Below are 23,815 nucleotides of genomic sequence, written 5' to 3'. Positions count from 1 at the left end.
GAGGTCATGAGAGGAAACTTTCCTGATGCAAACGCTCAATTATGCCTGACGTAGAATTCAATGGATTCAACGTCTGGTCTTCAGGCTAGTCTGCGCTCTAGCTGTACTGTACCACCAATCACCCCATCATATACTAGCAGATTTCAAAAAGCCTAACTCACATAATTCTAAAAGCTTGATACTTGAGATCTTCTTTTGCTCATTATTTAATAAGAAAGTTATTATGTGATGAAAGTTATTAAGTTACAAGTTGGATCATTATGCTAAATCTCAAGACTGAGATAAAACACCGAAGTTACATTCCTTTCCTCATTATCACACACGTGAAATTCAGCAGTACTACACACTTTGACCATAAAGTCTGAGAAATATAAAGAAAATGTATGTACATTACGACAAGAATTCAAAAGGAATGAGTTTTACCTTTTGGAAAAAATAGTTTTAGGTCCCGATTTGATGGGTAAAATTATGCCTTATCTGCTTTCCATTTGAAGCGTTTCCACTGCGTTCCTCTCCAAAGTTTATTTTCAGAGTCTGAACTGAAAATCCAGGTAAACCAGGTCCGCAGTGATATTTTACTGAAACGCTACAGTAATTGTTTTGTACAAACTGGATCGATCGGTTTTGCGCACGGACGCTCCAATGGTTTCCACCACATGACAAAATACTTGCGTCTGTGCTGTCCTACTTATGGCTGCAGTGCGCGCACAGGTGAGGACATGAAAGGAATTATCGATGATGGTGAGGTCCGCGCGCTGGGACGGCCTCCTGGTGGCGGGGAAAATATCCCTCATAGAACGTATTATTGTTCTCTTCTCTTCTTCTCTATTATTGCCCACCGACAAAAGGTTATTAAAGATTGCATTATCACTTGTTGGTGTGTAGATACGACTTTTAGATTGACATGATAACAAGTACTTCTGACACAAATGAATATAGTGTAACTTCTTATTTTGACAGCTATCAGAGTGATTACAGTTAGATTTATTTTCATCAGAAGATTGCATTATTTGTCCTAGGTGCCATACATTAAGATATGTAATCTCATTATCACCGAAACAGCATATACAATGACCAGATATATCAGCACAAATAGGCTACTCTTCAAATCTAATGTGTGGTAATGATCATACAACTGGGACAGCATTTTGTCCCATTGGTGCATGATTATTTATACTGATCTACCTGGAGGCCATGAGATCAAGACTATCTAGGTTAATCATAAACGACAGACCATAAAAAGCCTAAATATACTGTAACATAGCTCTGCACAGGCTGGCCTAGACATGTGTCAGCAATGGCATCAATAATGTCTAGGCCTCTCTCACTCACTCTCTCTCTGACACAGTGAGTGACCTCAGTTTACCATGTGGGGGGTGAGAAAGTCTACCTTGGGGGAAGGATAGTATTTCTCCCCTCCCTCGCAGCATTTAGAAACACAAACAGAATCTCTGTTTTTCTGGAGACAGACAGAGCCACACAGAATGTGGTCTAAGAGGAAACAGTCTGGCTATTTACCTGCTGGGATAAACATTTCTGTGGATCGTTGTCTTGAAAGTTAGTGACAATGTGAATTGTTTCAGATGGGTGAGTTTGTTGGTCTGTGTTTTGCCTGGGCAATGTCTCAATGCCCTTGTATATAACATTTCTGGAATCATTTTTTTCAGCTCAGGAAAAATGGGACCAACACTTTACATATTTTTGTTCTATATACAGTACCAGTCAAAAGTTTGGACACACCAACTCATTTTCTTTATTTTTTATATTTTCTACATTGTAGAATAATAGTGAAGACATCAAAACTATGAAATAACACATTTGGAATCATGTAGTAACCAAAAAAGTGTTAAACAAATCAAAATATATTCTTCAAATAGCCACCCTTTGCCTTGATGACAGCTTTGCACAATCTTGGCATTCTCTCAATCAGCTTTTCCAACAGTCTTGAAGGAGTTCCCACATATGCTGTGCAATTGTTGGCTGCTTTTCCTTCACTCTGTGGTCCGACTCATCCCAAACCATCTCAATTGGGTTGAGGTCAGGGGATTGTGGAGGCCAGGTCATCTGATACAGCACTCCATCACTCTCCTTCTTGGTCAAATAGCCCTTACACAGCCTGAAGGTGTGTTGGGTCATTGTCCTGTTAAAAAACAAATGATAGTCCCACTAAGACCAAACCAAACCACTAAGACCAAACCAGATGGGATGGTGTATCATGCTGTGGTAGCCATGCTGGTTAAGTGTTCCTTGAATTCTAAATAAATCACAGACAGTGTCACCAGCAAAGCACCCCCACACCATAACACCTCCTCCTCCATGCTTAACGGTGGGAAAAACACATGCGGAGACCATCCGTTCACCCACACCGCGTCTCACAAAGCCATGGCAGTTGGAACCAAAAATCTCAAATTAGGACTCCAGACCAAAGGACACATTTCCACCGGTCTAATGTCCATCGTGTTTCTTGGCCCAAGCAAGTCTCTTCTTCTTATTGATGTCCTTTAGTAGTGGTTTCTTTGCAGCAATTCGACCCTGAAGGCCTGATTCACATAGTCTCCTCTGAACAGTTGATGTTGAGATGTGTCTGTGACTTGAACTCTGTGAAGCATTTATTTGGGCTGCAATTTCTGAGGCTGGTAACTCTAATGAACTTATCCTCTGCAGCAGAGGTAACTCTGAAATGCATTCCAGGTGACTATCTTATGAAGCTGGTTGAGAGAATGTCAAGAGTGTGCAAAGCTGTCATCAAGGCAAAGGGTGGGTCAAGTTGGCTGGATGTCCTTTGGGTGGACCATTCTTGATACACACTGGAAACTGCTGAGCATGAAAAACCTAGCAGCGTTGCAGTTCTTGACACACTCAAACCGGTTGCTCCTGGCACCTACTACCATACCCTGTTCAAAGGCACTTAAATATTTTGTCTCGCCCATTCACCCTCTGAATAGCACACATACACAATCCATATCTCAATTATCTCAAGGCTTAAAAATCCGTCTTTAACCTGTATTCTCCCCCTATTCTATACTGATTGAAGTGGACTTAACAAGTGACATCAATAAGGGATAATATCTTTCACCTGGATTCACCTGGTCAGTCTGTGTCATGGAAAGAGCAGGTGTTCCTAACGTTTTGTACGCTCAGAGGTCGTGGTCAAAAGTTTTGAGAATGACACAAATACTAATTTTCACAAAGTCTGCTGCCTCAGTTTTGATGATGGCAATTTGCATATACTCCAGAATGTCATGAAGAGTGATCAGATGAATTGCAATTAATTGCAATGTCCCTCTTTGCCATGAAAATGAACTTAATCCCCAAAAAACATTTCCACTGCGTTTCAGCCCTGCCACAAAAGGACCAGCTGCCATCATGTCAGTGATTCTCTCATTAACACAGGTGAGAGTGTTGACGAGGACAAGGCTGGAGATCACTCTGTCATGCTGATTGAGTTAGAATAACAGACTGGAAGCTTTAAAAGGAGGGTGGTGCTTGAAATCATTGTTCTTCTTCTGTTAACCATGGTTACCTGCAAGGAAACACGTGCCGTCATCATTGCTTTGCACAAAAAGGGCTTCACAGGCAAGGACATTGCTGCTAGTAAGATTGCACCTAAATCAACCTGGATCATCAAGAACTTAAAGGAGAGAGGTTCAATTGTTGTGAAGAAGGCGTCAGGGCGCCCAAGAAAGTCCAGCATGCGCCAGGACCGTCTCCTAAAGTTGATTCAGTTGCAGGATCGGGGCACCACCAGTGCAGAGCTTGCTCAGGAATGGCAGCAGGCAGGTGTGAGTGCGTCTGCATGCACAGTGAGGCAAATACTTTTGGAGGATGGCCTGGTGTCAAGAAGGGCAGCAAAGAAGCCACTTCTCTCCAGGAAAAACATCAGGGACAGACTGATATTCTGCAAAAGGTACAGGGATTGGACTGCTGAGGACTGGGGTAAAGTCATTTTCTATGATGAACCCCCTTTCCGATTGTTTGGGGCATCCGGAAAACACCTTGTCCGGAGAAGACAAGGTGAGCGCTACCATCAGTCCTGTGTCATGCCAACAGTAAAGCATCCTGAGACCATTCATGTGTGGGGTTGCTTCTCAGCCAAGGGAGTGGGCTCACTCACAATTTTGCCTAAGAACACAGCCATGAATAAAGAATGGTACCAACACATCCTCCCAACCATCCAAGAACAGTTTGGTGACGACCAATGCCTTTTCCAGCATGATGGAGCACCTTGCCATAAGGCAAAAGTGATAACTAATTGGCTCGGGGAACAAAACATCAACATTTTGGGTCCATGGCCAGGAAACTCCCCAGACCTTAATCCCATTGAGAACTTGTGGTCGATCCTCAAGAGGCGGGTGGACAAACAAAAACCCACAAATTCTGACAAACTCCAAGCATTGATTATGCAAGAATGGCCTGCCATCAGTCAGGATGTGGCCCAGAAGTTAATTGACAGCATGCCAGGGTGGATTGCAGAGGTCTTGAAAAAGAAGGGTCAACACTGCAAATATTGACTCTTTGCAAATACTTAATGTAATTGTCAATAAAAGCCTTTGACACTTATGTAATGCTTGTAATTATACTTCAGTATACCATAGTAACATCTGACAAAAATATCTCATAACACTGAAGCAGCGAACTTTGTGAAGACCAATACTTGTGTCATTCTCAAAACTTTTGACCACGACTGTATATTGTTACTTTTTTGGGTGTGGTTTTCATATAAGCCCTCTTGGGTTTCAAACCTCACCTGCATACCTTTTTACTTTGTTTTTGTCTGCACTGTTTGTCTTTTTTGGTGCAAATATATAAATATCAATATAAAACTGACAAATATGCTAAGCGAATTAAAGATGATTTCATGTACAATTTGGAAATACATATGGGTAAAATTATGACATGCAGCAGCCTGTACACTTCATGTATATTACAATGTCTGAGAATGTCACTGTTTATGCCATATCATATCATATCAAGATCAGATAGAGGTAAGAATAGACAGACTTCGCAATCAGGAGCACAGACGCATACTATAGAAGTGATAAGAGAGGAATATACAGTATATGTCTAGATAGAAGCTCATATGATGGTGGAATCACAAAAACATATCTGTAATGTTGACTGGATCCTCGTGCTTTTCTCAGTCTATTCTTGTGCAATTTCATAGATTAAGCTTGGCTTTGAAAGAGCTCTGGTCCCCATGAATCTTAAGTCTTGCTATTTCACTGTGGATCCCATGACTTATCAGTCTGGATGATCTGTGAGTGCAACACAAACTCTCTCTTACCCTTTCCTCTTCTTCCTATCCTTGTCTACTTCCACTTCTTTTGACAGGTGATGGAGACACCAATGACGGATCTACAGAGAGGGAGGGAAGTTGAGTCGAGAGAGGACTTGCACTCTGAAGAGGAGTATATGGAGGAGGCACATTCTGTGGAGAGCAGCCTAATGGCAGCACTAACCCACTCTTGAACCGGATATATGGCTCAAGGACGCATCACTGAGGTGGAACATACCTTTGTCCAGGTGAAGGATAGCATGGACAGTGTGAGGCTGCTCTTTGAGGAGTGCATAGACGTGGGCCGTCTGGAAAGTCGGAGGGACGAATTGGTATGGGAGCTGTTGCACCTGGATCTGCAGGCTAAGGAGGCTCTGAAGGGACAGTTGTTAGAGGCACGTAGAGTCTTACCAGCATCCAGTTGGAGTATATTAATCTGCAGATAGAGGTGGGACAGGTGAAGAGTAAGCGGTTTGTCATAGCCAGAGACTGTATCCAGAGCCAGCTGGCTGCACGACAGTATGAGATGGCCCAGTCCACAGTCACACAGGTAAAGTGGAGTGGAACCCCCACAACATTGCATGTAAGCTTTTGTGAGAAAGTAGTTAATGTACCCTGAGTGAGCGGTAACAGTATGATGGGTGATTACTTTTTCTCAACATTTTCCTGTGATTTTTTTATTTTTTATGTTCTTGGTCATCCCTTTGATGCGACTTTTCATTGTGTTGACGTGTTATGTTGATGGACGTTACCACAGATTTGTTATCGTTGTGTTAATGGCTGCCTGTCATCAGAGAGTTAATCACACATTGTGTTAGTATGAGTGTAAACTAGCTTTTATTCATTTTTCTGCCCCTAGGAGGAGCTCCAGGCCCATGTCCAGAGTCTCACCGAGGAGGTTAGCCCAGCTTCTGGAGACATTTACATTTTAGTCATTTAGCAGACGCTCTTATCCAGAGCGACTTACAGTTAGTGAGTGCATACATTCTTTTTTTTATTTTTCATACCCCCCGTGGGAATCGAACCCACAACCCCTGCTCTACATCCCTGCCGACCATTCCCTCCCCTACCCTGGGCCAACAATTGGAGACCCAGCACAACCAGCTGAACACCCTGAAGGACCGGGCCGTGAGCGATGTCACTGTGCCTCAGTGGCAGCATGAGGAATCTAGAAGGCTGGTTTGAGCCGCGACTGCTAGCCCTGCTCTGGAGGAGGCAGGCTGGGAAGGATACCTTGAGCCAGTAAAGGTGTGATGTAACGGTTCTAATTTCTTCTCATCAGGAGACTGTGGACTCCGTTGACGAGACCATGAGGAAGCTGAAGCTTCATTTTCAGAAAAAGGCAAACAGACAATTGGAAAAATTTAAAGGACTTTTGAGAGTTGGACTTTCACAGGTAGGGTGTGGTATGCTACTGGCCATGAGAAGTAGAGAACTAGCAGAGACCATCCATTTTGACCCTTAGGAATGAAGGTTTTCATTGAATACATCAAATTTATATTTTAAGACTGTACCACTTACAATTGTCTGTATAGATAGGATGACATGCACAATTAACATTCCTGGGAGTCTCAAGGTGATTTTATTATTTTCTTACAGGGGCTGTATTGAAGTAAGCAAGACAATTGCTGAAGGGTAATCATAACTTTCCCATGGAAGTACAGGACAGTTGACAAAACACCTGGAATATCCACAACCCCTCCAGACCAAACATGTATTGTGTTTGCAAGTGTCCTTGATGGTACATTTAGCCAATAATGTAATCTGCTCTTAATGCATCAACAATGCCAATATTATGATAGTTCGCCTTGGCTGTGAGATCAGCCTGTCTTAACTGTAAACTACACTGTGCATGAAGGGTCTAATGTAAATACAATTTTTATTATGAACACACAAAGCAAAAAGGAATCCAATGCAGATGTGGCATACAAAGACAAAGCAATACAGACACAGGGATGCTAGACATACAAAGGTGATTGGGGAAATCTACAATACAGCTGTTAAGGGAATGAAATGAAAATCTATGTAATTTCTTATGAAATGAAACTGTATAAATAGGTTACTAAGAACAAACACAATGAGCATCATTTAAGATGTTTTCCCCCTACATGTATTTGTTTCACCCTACAAAAATGCCAAACAACCCACTCGTATGCCCTCTGTATCTTTTTAAAGACATTTAAATGTTGTGTCCTGTTAAAAAAAAATCTGTTTTGAGGATGTGATCAATGGAGGGGTGTTGTGTGATTGACAGGTTTCACTCATGCCTGGACCTCAGTGTCTGCTGCTCCCTCTGGGTCCTCGTCATTGTAGATGTTCTCAGCCTGGAAGATGGAAAGACATTCTTAGTACTCCTACTAATATATTTTAAAAAAGGGGATTCTACATATTATAGTAAGATGATAATACTAGTAGTACTATGTTAGTGCTTCTGCATCCTTTCAAACCTGTTACTTATGCCTCATGAAATTAATAAATGTAACTATTCTCTATAGCCTCCCACTGTTTGACAGAGCACTGTCTGTCCTGGGGTCTTACCATCTGCCAAACTTCCATGATGTTGTCCTCAGACACAGAGCAGATGACCCAGGGCTCATTGGGGTTCCACGAGAAGTCTGAGATTTTAGCCGTGTGACCACCGTGAATGAACAGCAGTTCAGGTGGACCATCCTCAGCATCCTCTGGTGACTGCTCCTCTCCGATTTTACTGAGGTCCCACACGTTGAGTCGTCTGTCTGTGCCACTGGAGGCCAGGATGGTTTCATTATGAGGAGACCACTGGACCTTAAGGGAGGAAAGGAGCAGAGATAGGTTTGATGCAACTTAGTCATAGATGCACCATCTGGTCCAAAACACACAGCTTGTGCAAAACAAACGTCATAGGGAATAATTGTCAGCTTCATGACTTAACATACCTGGAAGATCTCATCTTTGTGAGACTCAAACGAATGCAGCTTCAGTTTCAGGTTCCTCAGGTCCCAAAGAGCAACAGTCTTAAAATGGGAAAACAGTTACAACCAGTTAAATCCACACTACTGCTTCACTAACTACATTATGAAAGATAATCTTGGAAGCAGTAAGAGATCCAGCCCACCTTATCTGCTGAGCCCGAGGCCAGGATGAACTCGCTGTAAGGGTTGAAGGACAGACAGTTGACCTCTGCAGTGTGGGCGTCCACAGCATGGCTAGGTTTTGACGTATTGTTTGATCGCGTGTCCCAACTGCACAGTAAACACAGTAATCAACAATGTTATTGTTCAATGAGCAAGACCAAACAATGCTGCTGCTGAAGCTCATTCGTGTCATTCAAAGTTAGTTTGTTTTTGTAGGGGAGTTGTTCATCTCATGGAGCCTTACATCATGAGTTTCTGGTCATCAGCTACAGATCCAAAGAGCGACTCATGCAGTAGATGCCAGGAAACGTCCTCCACAACAGCTGTGTGTCCAGTGAAGATGGTCTTAGCGTCCACAACCTTCCCCTCCTTAGGAACGGCACTGATGTCCCACATACAGATAGTCTGCAGACAGGAAACAAGGTGAGAAAGGAAAGACAAGGGAGGAGAGGAGGGAGGAAGAGTGTTCAAGCACTTGCTCTGGGTCAAGTGACAAGTCACTCACATGGTCATCAGAAGCACTGAGAAGGCAGCCACTCAGGTTGGGGTTCCAGGAGAGACCGTAGCCCTCCTTCTGGTGTCCCCTCAAACGCAGATCTGGGGTGCACTCTCCAGATGGATCTGTAGTACACAAGTAAGCACGTTATTACAAAACATTTTTAAAGCAGGACTTGGAAATTCCTGGCTATACTGTTTAAATGTGCAGTAAGCAGACCCACCTGGTTTGGAGGGATGTTTGGTGTAGTCAAAGACAAGCACGTCACTGGTTGGGGTTTTGGTGGCGATGATGCAGGGGTTCTGGGGCATGTGGCGGGCTCTGTTCACCTCTCCCTCGTGGTTGATCTTGATTTCAATCTCTATCTTACCGCTGACTGAGCCAAAGCCTCCAAACTCTGAAGGGAGAGAGAGTCAGAGATCAGTGAGCTACAGAGAAAAGGACCAATGTATATCACCACCGGTACAATATTTTGAATGAACCAAAGCCTGAAAACATGTATGCAGAAAGGTTGTAATTGTAACAAAAACATTCTCTCACCACCTTTCTCACTATCATAGTGAGAAGCATCAAACTGTGCGTCGTCATTGGGCAGTTGCACGCTGGCAATGACCAGGTGATTCTGTTCATCTGAGGTGTGTGTGCCAAGAACCAGCCTGTGTACACTGAAATCCTTTCCCTCAGGTCTAAAATTATAGAAAAAAAGGTGTTACAAAACATAAATAGATACATTTAAAACAGTTTTCTTATGTAATAGGGGGCATTAGAAACTCAATGTGGTCCACACAAGGATATCTTTGCAACACATATGGAGACCAAAAATGATCTTCCTAAAGACACCTTCCCACTCTCAGTAATCTTGCAAAGGCAGTCTTCTGTATCAGCACAAGTATCTGGTATTCATGGGAACTATAGCTAGCTATGTATTCCTGTATTGAGATGCAGATAGTTGCTGCATTCAAGACAACTGGGAACTTAGACAACTGGGAACTTGGGGGGGAGAAATGAGCTCAGACTGGGAAAAATAGTTTTCAAAGGTCATCCAAATCAGAAACTCTGGTATCTTTCTAGAGCTCTGACTTTCCACCCTGAAGATCACGGTCATAATAATAATAATAATAAGCCATTTAGCAGACGCTTTTATCCAAAGCGACTTACAGTCGTGTGCATACATTTTTACGTCATGATTTGACCTCGTTTATTTTCCAAGTTCCCAGTTGTCTTGAAAGCACCAAATGAACCCTACCTGGTGACATCAGGTAGCCACTGTGCTGTGAGGCTGGGCCACTCCAGGGCGTGGGTCATCACCAGGTCATAGAGGAAGGGCGTGTTCTTCTTCCATATCTTGTACTCCTCATTTATCACCCTCTCCTCCACAGCATCATCAAACGCTGCTGTAAAACAGAATGAAAGTCAAGCGAGACAGATTTAAATGTAACTCATATTAGCAGCAACCCATTCAAATGAAATATAGGTGTGATTGAGAAGGGCACTTTAACATTGAGAAAGTGTTAGCTAGTTAGCTAGCTAGCTAGCTAGCTAACTAATAGTTACGCCCGTTGAGTAGGGTTTCCCCGATGTTGTTAGCAAACGTACTAACAAATTGAGCAAACGTTCGCTAACTCTTTACACTCCCCCAAACAGGTTGTGTCTCAGACATTAAACAAAGCTTGCCTTTTGAATACATTTTGCTTGCTTGTTTGCTAGCTAGCTAGGTAGCAGGCTAATTTTCTTTGTATAAAATTATTAATTAATTATCTTCACGATTGATACGCCGGGAGCCCCCGTCCTTCCTGGCCTACCTTGGTAGCTAGCTTATTCACTTTTGAATGAAATTACCTTCTTTATCAGCCATGGCGTTGATAATATTACACAAGTAGCTATATTTTCAGAAATAGCGTTTCATGAAGAATAAGCACGCAGCCGGGCTACCTTGGCGGGAACTCTGTAGAGGTTAAATAGCCAATCAGCGTCAACTAAACCGGAAGACGTCGTATTTGTATTCTTCAAAGAAAAGGCTCCGACAGGATTCCGGGTTACCGAAACTGTTTCCACTAGATAGAACAGCCACAAAGTGGCTATATCGTAAAAATTCATGAAAACCAAAATTTGCTTTTTCATCTTAATCTAATGGCTAGCGTTAGGCATAAGGTTATCAGTGTGGTTAATGTTAGGGTTAAGGTTAGGTTTAAAATCAAATCTTAATAAGATACATTCTAAAAATGGGCGGGGTTTATGACTCTGTGACTGTGGTAACTAGTGACGACCCAGCAAAACGCGATATTTTTTACCCCGCATTATGTTATTTTGGGGATCTTTATTATCCACCTTCACAGTAGGTGGCGAACGCCATTATACCAAAGAAGAAGACGAAGACGAAGACGAAGAAGAAGAAGAACGAGATATCTTTGGTACCTGATTGGTCACTACACTGACAATACTTCCTGAAACATACATGTTGTTGCAACAGCAAGTATACGTTTCAGTAGTTTAGGGATCAAATCAACTAAAGAAATCACAATGGATGATCGTGAGCTTGATCTTACCGAGTCACAGAAAGATACCAAGTCAAAATACCCGGCGATCAACAAGAAGTATGAATGTGAGTTGCGAACTTGTGTAGATAATCTGTTATGAACATGCTTAACGTTAGCTAGCTTTGGTTTGTTTTGAGATTGTTCACCAGGAAGTACATTAATGGGTTTCTGTTTGCATTTACAATGGAAGAGTATCTTTAGTGGAGGAGACAGCTCTACCACCATAAATTGCTTCATTGACACATTGATATTGTAGCTAGACCTAGTAGATGAATACCCTTACAAATTGGATTGAATGTTTACCTTATAGCCCACTCTACTGTATTGTAGTAACATGAGTTGAATAATTGATCTATCTATTCATCTTGTCATTTGGTTTCTCTCTAGATTTGGACCACACTGCTGATGTACAGTAAGTGGACTACCCATGAACCACAGCAACTGCTGCTACTACCCTTAACAGTGGTGGATACACCTTTATTGCGAAATCCACAAAACCTACCTGATAATGCAGAGCAGCGATCTGTGACTTGACCGTACGGAGTGGCTTCCCACTTGGCACACACTGGTTGAATCAACGTTGTTTTCACGTCATTTCAATGAAATTACATTGAACCAATGTAGAATAGACGTTGAATTAACCTCTGTGCCCAGTGGGTTTGTCTTGCATCTGTCTCATCACTCTTATGTATGTTCCTAGGCTCCACTCTTGGGGAGACTCGCTGGAGGAGGCCTTTGAGCAGTGTGCCATGGCGATGTTTGGGTATATGACAGATACAGAGACAGTGGAGCCCATTGACACAGTAGAAGTGGAGTCAGAAGGTGAAATGGAATAACAGACTGAAAACAGGCATAATACTCATAGAGACAGTACATTTCTGTAGTAGATTATGGGGGACCAGTACGGGGGAAAAAATTTATGCACTCACTACTGTAAGTCGCTCCTGGATAAGAGCGTCTGCTAAATGACTAATGTTATGTAAATGTAATTATGTTTCATATATGGGTCAATATTTTACTTACCATTGCGTTCAATACTTCCTTATAATGTCTCTTTGTTTCCTGACCAGGTGATGACATGGAATCTCTTCTTTTTCACTTCCTAGATGACTGGTTATTCAAATTCAGTGCAGATCTTTTCTTTATTCCCAGAGTAAGGGCCTTCAATATATTAATACTAAGTCATGTTAGTCATGTTAGCCAGTGAGGCTACATGGAGCTCGCTCTCTCCTACCCCCATCAATAGATGTATAGCTTTCTTTGTGCCTGTCTGTATAATTGTATGATGTCAAAGGAGCATGCACATAATTCCATTGCAAAAAATGTATTGAGTTTGAAACTTCATTACAACTGGAAGATAACATGTCATTACATTTACCACAAGTGTTTATTTATCTTGTATCCCTCCTTACAACACAGTTAATTACCAAAGCGCTATTGTTTGCTTCAAATAGCTCCTACTTCAAATGTAATAAGCTTTGAAAAAATACATCATGGTGGCAACTACCAATTTCATTTAGCAGTTACAATAATAAGGTATTGCCTAACTTAATTTCTGTCTTCTAGGAGGTTAAAGTTTTGCACATTGACAGGATGCACTTCAAAATCCGCTCCATTGGGTAAATTGATCTAAAGTTACACACATCAAGATTTAGTTTTTACCGTTTTTGCTCACTAGGTTGTACTAATTTATACTCGCATGTGATTGATCATCGACTTTTGATTAAACCGTCTGAGGGGATATGGTGGGTTGGTTTTAGGTTATTTGACATTCTCCTACCCCTGAGAAAGACGAGGGTTGCATGTTATCATTACTTCCTCCCTGAGTTCCTATGCCTGGAGTTCTGGTTCGTTCTCAGTTTCCCTCCATGCCTCACATTCAGTTTTTCTCTGCTGTTGTAGGTGGGGAGAAGAGTTCAACTTGGTCAAGCATCCACAGGTGAGCGAATGGGAGATGCACCTGATATGTTTCACCATCTCTTGACCTGAACTGACCACAAAGAGGTCTCCTGTATGACTCCCTCCTGGCCATAAGCCATAATTACTGTTTATGACCTGATGAAGATTGTTTATCCAACAGAGGTTTTGAGATATGTATTCTGTTACTGAAACATGATACATACATGATGATTAGTAGGCATATCAGACTGTTTTCATTGATTCAGAAAAGGTGTAATTTCTGATTTAAAAATGTTTGTATTTTAGTGTTTTTGAAAGTGTCCCTAAACTATGTGTATATTGTCCCTAAAGGGGACAGAAGTGAAGGCCATCACTTACTCAGCCATGCAGATCCATGACATCGACAAGCCCGAGATCTTTGCCATCATTGACATCTGAGGATATTACTACAGAGAAACTGTCCCAGAAGGGAACAGGACAATAGAAACAAACCTCTATGTGCCTGTGTGAATGGACATTTGATTAAGGGCAACAGCATAGGCTTTGAAAATGGATGTGTGAAGTGTAATATTTCCCTGAATTTGAATTGTTTACAGACAGATATCCAGAGAGAAGCAAACATGAGCAGCAGCAGAGTAACTGCTCAAGATACACTACATGACCAAAAGTATGTGGACACCTGCTCGTCGAACATCTCATTCCAAGATAATGGGCATTCATATGGAGTTGGTCCCCCCCCCTTTGCTGCTATAACAGCCTCTACTCTTCTGGAAAGGCGGCAGATAGCCAACAGTTAAGAGCGTTGGAAGATGGGACTAATATCAAATAACAACAAATAATAACAAAGATAGCTAATAATGTAAGCATACTGTGTCCATAATAAGTATATAGGTTGTATGTTGGGAGCTTTTGGGAAAGAGTACAGTTAGAAAGATATGGCATATAAAAGCAAACCGGATGGACATCATGAAAATGATCGGAGAGGTTGAGAGTAGAAGATGTTCAGGAGCAAAAAAATTAATATATATACAGTGGGGAAAAAAAGTATTTAGTCAGCCACCAATTGTGCAAGTTCTCCCACTTAAAAAGATGAGAGAGGCCTGTAATTTTCATCATAATGTACACGTCAACTATGACAGACAAATTTAGAAAACAAAATCCAGAAAATCACATTGTAGGATTTTTTATGAATTTATTTGCAAATTATGGTGGAAAATAAGTATTTGGTCACCTACAAACAAGCAAGATTTCTGGCTCTCACAGACCTGTAACTTCTTCTTTAAGAGGCTCCTCTGTCCTCCACTCGTTACCTTTATTAATGGCACCTGTTTGAACTTGTTATCAGTATAAAAGACACCTGTCCACAACCTCAAACAGTCACACTCCAAACTCCACTATGGCCAAGACCAAAGAGCTGTCAAAGGACACCAGAAACAAAATTGTAGACCTGCAACAGGCTGGGAAGACTGCATCTGCAATAGGTAAGCAGCTTGGTTTGAAGAAATCAACTGTGGGTGCAATTATTAGGAAATGGAAGACATACAAGACCACTGATAATCTCCCTCGATCTGAGGCTCCACGCAAGATCTCACCCTGTGGGGTCAAAATGATCACAAGAACGGTGAGCAAAAATCCCAGAACCACACGGGGGGACCTAGTGAATGACCTGCAGAGAGCTGGGACCAAAGTAACAAAGCCTACCATCAGTAACACACTACGCCGCCAGGGACACAAATCCTGCTGCGCCAGACGTGTCCCCCTGCTTAAGCCAGTACATGTCCAGGCCCGTCTGAAGTGTGCTAGAGTGCATTTAGATGATCCAGAAGAGGATTGGGAGAATGTCAGATGAAACCAAAATATAACTTTTTGGTAAAAACTCAACTCGTCGTGTTTGGAGGACAAATAATGCTGAGTTGCATCCAAAGAACACCATACTTACTGTGAAGCATGGGGGTGGAAACATCATGCTTTGGGGCTGTTTTTCTGCAAAGGGACCAGGACGACTGATCCGTGTAAAGGAAAGAATGAATGGGGCCATGTATCGTGAATTTTTAAGTGAAAACCTCCTTCCATCAGCAAGGGCATTGAAGATGAAACGTGGCTGGGTCTTTCAGCATGACAATGATCCCAAACACACCGCCCGGGCAACGAAGGAGTGGCTTCGTAAGAAGCATTTCAAGGTCCTGGAGTGGCCTAGCCAGTCTCCAGATCTCAACCCCATAGAAAATCTTTGGAGGGAGTTGAAAGTCCGTGTTGCCCAGCGACAGCCCCAAAACATCACTGCTCTAGAGGAGATCTACATGGAGGAATGGGCCAAAATTGGGCCAGCAACAGTGTGTGAAAACCTTGTGAAGACTTACAGAAAACGTTTGACCTGTGTCATTGCCAACAAAGGGTATATAACAAAGTATTGAGAAACTTTTGTTATTGACCAAATACTTATTTTCCACCATAATTTGCAAATAAATTCATAAAAAATCCTACAATGTGATTTTCTGGGTTTTTTTTTTCTCATTTTGTCTGTCATAGTTGACGTGTACCTATGATGAAAATTACAGGCCTCTCTCATCTTTTTAAGTGGGAGAACTTGCACAATTGGTGGCTGACTAAATACTTTTTTTCCCCACTGTATATATATAATAGAATTATTGTAAAATTAACTGTCCATAAGGTGTAGATAGTAAGTATAGACCGGAAGTAGAGGCCTGGGCATTGTTGTTCACTAATTTACTCCAAGTAGGGAAAGGATGGCGGGGTTGAAAAGTAATAAAGGGGAGTATATATATAAAAAACATGGGGGATTGGAAGTGATGCAGACAATTACATTGATAGAAGATACAATCTATCTGCAATATTAAGCTGATCCATCGCCCCCCCCAAAAAAAAACAGTTAAGAGCGTTGGGCCAGTAACCGAAATGTTGTTGGTTCGAATCCCCGAGCCGACTAGTTGAAAAGTCTGTCTGTGCCCTTGAGCAAGGCACTTAACCCTAGTTGCCCCTGTAAGTCGCTCTGGATAAGAGCAACTGCTAAATGACAAAAATGTAAAAATGTAAAGGCTTTCCACTAGATGTTGGAACATTGCTTCGGGGACTTGCTTCCATTCAGCCACGAGCATTAGTGAGGTCGGGTACTGATGTTGGGCGATTAGGCCTGGCTCGCAGTCGGCTTTCCAGTTCATCCCAAAGGTGTCCGATGGGGTTGAGGTCAGGGCTCTGTGCAGACCAGTCAATTTCTTCCACACAGATCTTGACAAACCATTTCTGTATGGACCTCGCTTTGTGCACGGGGGGCATTGTCATGCTAAAACAGGGAAGGGCCTTCCCCAAACTGTTGCCACAATGTTGGAAGCACAGAATCGTCTAGAATGTATGCTGTAGCGTTAAGATTTCCCTTCACTGGAACTAAGGGGCCCAGCCCAAACCATTATTCCTCCTCCACCAAACTTTACAGTTGGCACTATGCATTGGGGCAGGTATTGTTCTCCTGGCATCCGCCAAACCCAGATTTGTCTGTCAGACTGCCAGTTGGTGAAGCATGATTCATCACTCCAGAGAACGCGTTTCCACTGCTCCAGAGTTCAATGGCGGCGAGCTTTACACCACTCCAGCCGACGCTTGGCATTGTGCATGGTGATCTTAGGCTTGTGTGTGGCTACTCGGCCACGGAAACTCATTTCCTGACTAACAGTTCTTGTGCCGACGCTGCTTCCAGAGGCAGTTTGGAACTCGGTAGTGAATGTTGCAACCGAGGACAGACAATTATTACACACTTCAGCACTCACCGGTCCCATTCTGTGAGCTTGTGTGGCCTACCACTTCACAGCTGAGCCTTTTGTTGCTCCTAAACGTTTCCACTTCACAGTAACAGCACTTACAGTTGATGGGCAGCTCTAGCAACAACTGACTTGTTGGAAAGATGGCGTCCTATGACGGTGCCACGTTGAAAGTCACTGAGCTCTTCAGTAAGGCCATTCTCCTGCCAATGTTTGTCTATGGAGATTACATGGCTGTGTGCTCGATTTTATACATCTGTCAGCAATGGGTGGGGCTGAAATAGCTGAATCCACTCATTTGAAGGGGTGTCCACATACTTTTGTATCCATAGTGTAAGTCACCTGGCTCTTCTCGTAAGTGCTCTGAGCGGTATTGATTGAGGAATGCCAATAATTAAGGTTTTTATTATTATTTTTAAGGATCACAAATTAATCCAAAAAGTATCAAGAGGAGATAGAATCATAAAAAATATATATATTACAACGATGGCACAAAATAATGAATGTACTAGGGATTTTAAAAGATTCTTGGCTGAGAGACCGAGCAGGGGTGTTGACATTTTTTGTTGTTGTTGTCATATGTACTGTATTTATACAGCTAGATATTTATTTAAGAATTTCAGGTGCCACACTTCTCAGTGAATAAAAATACATCAAAGGATCCAGGCTGGGATCCACCCCATCACAGGCATGCAGTGGTTCGGCCAAGATGTTTCATACCAATGAATCACCAAACACACTAATGCTTTTTCTGGAAAATAAAGATACCTGAGTGAACAAGTTATTTTGGGTTTATATATTTTTTATTTTGAAATGGTGACTTTCAGGATTATTGTATAATATATACTGAACAAAAATATAAACGCAAAATGTAAAAGTGTTGGTCCCATGTTCCATGAGCTGAAATAAAAGATCCCAGAAATGTTCCATATGCACAAAAAGCTTATTTTTCTCAAATGTGCACAAATTTGTTTACATCCCTGTTAGTGAGCATTTCTCCTTGCCAAGATAATCCATCCACCTGACAGCTGTGGCATATCAATAAGCTGATTAAACAGCATGATCATTACACTGGTGCACCTTGTGCAGAGGACAATAAAAGGTCACTCAAATGTGCAGTTTTGTCACACAACACAATGCTACAGATGTCTCAAGTTTTGAGGGAGCTTACAATTGGCATGCTGACTGCAGTAATGTCCACCAGAGCTGTTGCCAGATAATTTAATGTTCATTTCTCTACCATAAGCCGCCTCCAACGTCATTTTAGAGAATTTGGCATTACGTCCAACCGGCCTCACAACCGCAGACCACGTGTAGTCACGCCAGCCCAGGACCTCCACATCCGGCTTCTTCACCTGCGGGATCGTATGCCACCCGGACAGCTGATGAAACGGTTTGTTCAAACTGTCTCAGGTTAGCTCATCTGCGTGTTCGTTGTCCTCACCAGGGTCTTGACCTGACTGCAGTTTGGCGTCGTAACCGACATCAGTGGGCAAATGCTCACCTTCGATGGCCACTGGCATGCTGGAGAAGTGTGCTCTTCACGGATGAATCCGGGTTTCAACTGTATCGGGCAGATGGCAGACAGCGTGTATGGTGTCATGTGGGTGAGCGGTTTGCCGATGTCAACGTTGTGAAGAGTGCCCCATGGTGGCGGTGGGATTATGGTATGGGCAGGCATAAGCTATGGACAATGAACACAATTGCATTTTATCGATGGCAATTTGAATGCACAGAGAAACAGTGACGAGATCCTGAGGCCCATTGTCGTGCCATTCATCTTCCGCCATCACCTCATATTTCAGCATGATAAAGCAAGGACCCATGTTGCAAGGACCTGTACACAATTCCTGGAAGCTGAAAATGTCCCAGTGGCCTGTATACTCACCAGACGTCACCCATTGAGCATGTTTGGGATGCTCTGGATCGACATGTACGACAGCGTGTTCCAGTTCCCGCCAATATCCATCATTTTCGCACAGCCATTGATGAGGAGTGGGACAACATTCCACAGGCCACAATCAATAGCCTGATCAACCTTTTTGTTTTTTTGTATCTGTGACCAACAGATGCATATCTTCATTCCCAGTCATGTGAAATCCATAGATTAGGGCCTAATGAATTTATTTCAGTTGACCTAATTCCTTATATGAACTGTAACTCAGTAAAATCTTTTAAATTGTTGCATGTTCCATTTATATTTTTGTTCAGTGTAAATAAAACAAAACGTATTACAGCAACAGTGGGGGGTTATTTCTTTTGAATAGTGTTATTGTAAAGAGAACAGCCCACGTAATCTCTCAAAAATGTACTGTTAGTGTCGTAACATGAGTCTTGTCGCCTCTTCCCATGGATCGACCTCTGTGTAGTGGGGTAGCTCCTGTCCTGCAGGGCCCTCCCAATGTACTTCTGGTTCTGGGTAGCCTTCGCTCTCATACACCACAGTGACATTATTGGGATTGACATGTATGCTCAAACTGACTTTTATCAATGCTGCCAATTCAGTTTGTTTCAGGAATATGAGGCTGATCCAAAAGGTTCAATCATCTATTGTGTCCACCATATATAATAATAATATGCCATTTAGCAGACGCTTTGATCCAAAGCAACTTACAGTCATGTGTGCATACATTTTTACGTATGGGTGATCCCGGGGATCGAACCCACTACCCTGGCGTTACAAGCGCCATGCTCTACCAATTAAGCTACAGAGGACCATATCACATGTATAAATCATTACCGTTTACCAGCGCACCTGCATACTCCAGCCGTACCTGGGCTTTGCCGGTTCCCTTCAGATTGGCCGATATCTGTGCTCAGTTAGCAGTGTCCTATGGTTCGACCTCCAGGATCCTCAGAGAGGCGTTTCCCCCCCTGCAGCTCAGAGAGATAGAGGGCTGTCCTACTCCAGTATTCTGGGCTCTATCACTCCAGTTGATTCTGGCTGTAGTAGAAGCTGTGGAGCACACTGGAATCCTCCACCCTCTGCCATGTGACCACCAGGCCTTCCTGGGCATAGCTGGGATCAGGGATGAACCTGCACCCCAAAACCACAGGCATCCCTCGCACTGCAACCAGTTGCCCAGTGGGGTCCGTCACTTCAAAAAAGGCTGGAAGAATACAATAGGGTTCACCAACTCCAACTGCAGTATGTGATATACAGGGAGCTATCCCTTGGGCCCAGAGTTTTTCCTAAACATGCTCCAGGCCATAGACATCACCACAATGACCAGATTTCCAAAACAGCTTTTTTTGCGGTTGAGGAGGGGTAAAGTTATGTCTGAGCTTGCCATGTCTAGAAAGAGATTCATGAGAAGCCAGCCCTAACAATAGAATAACAAGACACAAATCCCTCTCTACCTCCCACCTGCAGCTGTTGAATTAGCTTTTTAGCTCCACTGAACATCAACTGTGCAAACCTTTGATGTACCTGATCTTTTACACAAAAACACAAACTGCTACAAAATAAACATTTGGCTGTTTGTCAAAGTGTTCAAACACTAAATACATAACGGTAATTATGCACAGTATGTATGTTAAACAAGATTCAATTTAATGTATGTTCAATGTGAGGTGATAATCATGAATTAGATGGGACTTGTCTGACCAGTAGTCTGCTTACCGGTACATCTTGACACCACCAAAGCAGCAATGCAATATTCAGACAGTGCAAAGATAGAAAAGAGCACAAATTAACATCCTTGAGTTCACAGTAAAAGTCTGATGCCATCTGCTAAAGTCTTCCTCTGGGAGAGGAACAAAGGTACACGCTTCCCCAGACAGCTCCCCCAGTGATGACCTCAACTATGAAGGGAGTGGTATTTTCATTAAGGAGTGTTATGAGAGTGTTTCAGACCATTTTAGTGAATTTGTGAATCAGACATTGGATTAGAAGACTTGTGTCCTTTCTACCTAGTGGAGAATTCTAAGGATATGTACAGTAAAAACTACATTTAGGTAAAGAAGATCGGAAATTACTATTCCAAGAGAATGCTATTTGTTCTCATACCAATGTCTGAATTGAGGAGGTAGCTGAATTGAGGAGGAGGAACTGGAATAACTAGTTGGTGGAAACATGCTGTGGATCATGTGCGGATCTCACACATAACAAGTTGATAAGTATGAATGTATGTTTTGGTATGAACTACTTTATCTTCCCTTTTTTATGTATTTGAGACATAAGTTATATTCTTTACTATTCTTAACCTTCAATCTACCTAACCTACAATGCCACAGACATCTTTGGGGTGATTTTGGGTTGCTGTATAAATGTATGTCCACTAGAGGGCAGAAGAGTAACATTTCAGAGATCTTTATGGTAGAACAACACTATGCAGTGATTGATTTGGCCCCGTCAAAATGAAGGTCATGTTTTGATGAGGCTTTGCTTAATGATATTCAACTCTTTGAACTCCTAAACAGAGGGAGAAGGAAGAGGTGGTGTGCTGCCCATGTTTGTCATCTCTTCCAGAGCCCAACCCGTCTTTCATTCACTCATATTCTGGGTATCAGCCTCTGACCATTAGAGAGATAAATCTGGAGAATCCTGCTAATCAATGCCCTGCTCTGCTTCACAATAACAACTAGACTGTACAGTAGGTACACTTGTAGGGAATAAATTAGGCGTACACATCAGGTCCAGCCAGTTACTTGTGGAGGAAGTAGATTAAAAGGACATTAGTAGTACAGTAAAATGACATTGTCCTTGCACATCATCGTGCTGATGATGTGTTGCCAATTTACCGGGTCACACTTCCTCAGTGGTGGAAAAAGTACCTAATTGTCATACTGAAGATACGTTCATAGTAAATTACTCAAGTAAAAGTCACCCAGTAAAATACTACTTAAGTAAAAGTCTAAAAGTATTTGGTTTTAAATATACTTAAGTATCAAAAGTAAATGCAATTGCTAAAATATACATAAGTAACAAAAGTATAAATCATTTCAAATTCCTTATATTAAGCAAACCAGATGGCACAATTTTCTTGTTTTTTAAATTCATGGGTAGTCAGGGGCATGCTCCAACACTCAGACATAATTTACAAAGAAGCATTTGTGTTTCGTGAGTCCACCAGATACAGTGCATTCGGAAACTATTCAGACCCCTTGACTTTTTCCACATTTTGTTACGTTACAGCCTTATTCTAAAATGGATTAAATTGTTGTTTTTTTACTCATCAATCTACATACAATACCATAAAACCCAGGAAATATCACATTTACATAAGTATTCAGACCCTTTACTCAGTACTTTGTTGAAGCACCTTTGGCAGCGATTACAGCCACAAGTCTTCTTAGGTATGACGCTACAAGCTTGGCACACCTGTATTTGGGGAGTTTATCCCATTCTTCTCTGCAGATCCTCTCAAGCCTATTCTGGTTGGATGGGGAGCGTCGCTGCACAGCTATTTTCAGGTCTCTCCAAGATGTTCGATCGGGTTCAAGTTCGGGCTCTGGCTGGGCCACTCAAGGACATTGAGACAAGCCACTCCTGCATTGTCTTGGCTGTGTGCTTAGGGTCATTGTCCTGTTGGAAGGTGAAACTTCGCCCTAGTCTGAGGTCCTGAGCGCTCTGGAGCAGGATTTCATCAAGGATCTCTCTGTACTTTGCTCCGTTCATCTTTCCCTCGATCCTGACTAGTCTCCTAGTCCCTGCCGCTGAAATACATCCCCACAGCATGATGCTGCCACCACCAACCCATAGGGATGGTGCCAGGTTTCCTCCAGACGTGACACTTGGCATTCAGGCCAAATAGTTCCATCTTGGTTTCATCAGACCAAAGAATCTTGTTTCTCATGGTCTGAGAGTCCTTTAGGTTCCTTTTGACAAACTCCAAGCGGGATGTCATGTGCCTTTTACTGAGGAGTGGCTTCCGTCTGGCCACTCTACCATAAAGGCCTGATTGGTGGAGTGCTACTGAGATGGTTGTCCTTCTGGAAGGTTCTCTCATCTCCACAGAGGAACTCTGGAGCTTTGTCAGAGTGACCATCGGGTTCTTGGTCACCTCCCCTTCTCCCCCGATTGCTCAGTTTGTCCGGGCAGCCAGCTCTAGGAAGAGTCTTGGTGGTTCCAAACCTCTTCCATTTAAGAAGGATGGAGGCCACTGTGTTCTTGGGGACCTTCAATGCTGCAGAATGTTTTTGACACCCTTCCCCAGATCTTTGCCTCGACACAATCCTGTCTCGGAGCTCTACGGACAATTCCTTCGACCTCATGGCTTGGCTTTTGCTCTGACATGCACTGTCAACTGTGAGACCTTATATAGACAGGTGTGTGCCTTTCCAAATCATGTCCAATCAATTAAATTTACCACAGGTGGACTCCAATCAAGTCGTAGAAACATCTCAAGGATGATCAATGGAAACAGGATGCACCTGAGCTCAATTTCGAGTCTCATAACAAAGGGTCTGAATACTTGCGTAAATAAGGTATCTTTTTTTATATATATATAATTGTGCTAAAATTTCTAAAAACCTGTTTTCGCTTTGTCATTATGGGGTATTGTGTGTAGATTGATGAGGAACATTTGTAATTTCATCCATTTTAGAATAAGACTGTAACGTAACAAAGTGTGGAAAAAGTCTAGGGGTCTGAATACTTTCCGAATGCACTGTAAGAGGCAGTAGGGATGACCAGGGATGTTCTCTTGATTAGTGTGTGAATTGTACCATTTTCCTGTCCTGCTAAGTATTCAAAATGTAAGGAGTACTTTTGCGTGTCA

The 23,815-nt window shown here is 42.5% G+C and overlaps 3 protein-coding genes across 7 annotated transcripts in view; 1 reads left to right on the top strand and 2 right to left on the bottom strand.

Moving 5' to 3' along the window:
- LOC121544983 (uncharacterized protein KIAA1522 homolog) overlaps positions 1–661 on the bottom strand; it is a 44,378-nt gene extending 43,717 nt beyond the window's left edge. For all 3 annotated transcript variants that reach the window (XM_041855281.2, XM_041855279.2, XM_041855282.2), the window contains exon 1: positions 424–661. The gene's annotated coding sequence lies outside the window, so the exon portion shown is untranslated. The remainder of the gene's footprint in view (positions 1–423) is intronic.
- Positions 662–6,838: 6,177 nt separating this feature from the next.
- LOC121544981 (histone-binding protein RBBP4) lies at positions 6,839–10,833 on the bottom strand. The gene is made up of 10 exons (XM_041855275.2): positions 10,724–10,833; positions 10,131–10,278; positions 9,425–9,570; positions 9,108–9,281; positions 8,894–9,009; positions 8,633–8,793; positions 8,370–8,496; positions 8,191–8,268; positions 7,814–8,059; positions 6,839–7,599 (listed from the first exon to the last, which is right to left on the bottom strand). Exons 1-10 carry the CDS (start codon positions 10,737–10,739, stop codon positions 7,537–7,539), a joined length of 1,275 nt encoding a protein of 424 aa, XP_041711209.1. The 5' UTR covers positions 10,740–10,833; the 3' UTR covers positions 6,839–7,536.
- A 103-nt stretch (positions 10,834–10,936) lies between these two features.
- LOC121544982 (protein archease) lies at positions 10,937–14,183 on the top strand. 3 transcript variants are annotated; one of them, XM_041855277.2, is made up of 7 exons: positions 10,937–11,486; positions 11,809–11,833; positions 12,122–12,243; positions 12,528–12,574; positions 12,988–13,040; positions 13,324–13,360; positions 13,672–14,183. In XM_041855277.2, exons 1-7 carry the CDS (start codon positions 11,405–11,407, stop codon positions 13,756–13,758), a joined length of 453 nt encoding a protein of 150 aa, XP_041711211.2. In that variant the 5' UTR covers positions 10,937–11,404; the 3' UTR covers positions 13,759–14,183. The 3 variants fall into 3 exon arrangements, with proteins under 3 accessions (XP_041711211.2, XP_041711210.2, XP_041711212.1); XM_041855276.2 differs by having other exon boundaries at positions 12,492–12,574; XM_041855278.2 differs by lacking the exon at positions 12,988–13,040 and having other exon boundaries at positions 12,492–12,574.
- The last annotated feature ends 9,632 nt before the right edge of the window (positions 14,184–23,815 follow it).

Source organism: Coregonus clupeaformis, chromosome 29 (assembly GCF_020615455.1).
Source record: "Coregonus clupeaformis isolate EN_2021a chromosome 29, ASM2061545v1, whole genome shotgun sequence".
Lineage (NCBI taxonomy): Eukaryota > Metazoa > Chordata > Actinopteri > Salmoniformes > Salmonidae > Coregonus > Coregonus clupeaformis.
The sequence above is the reverse complement of the archived record's forward strand: the minus strand, read 5'-3'. Positions and strand labels throughout refer to the sequence as shown.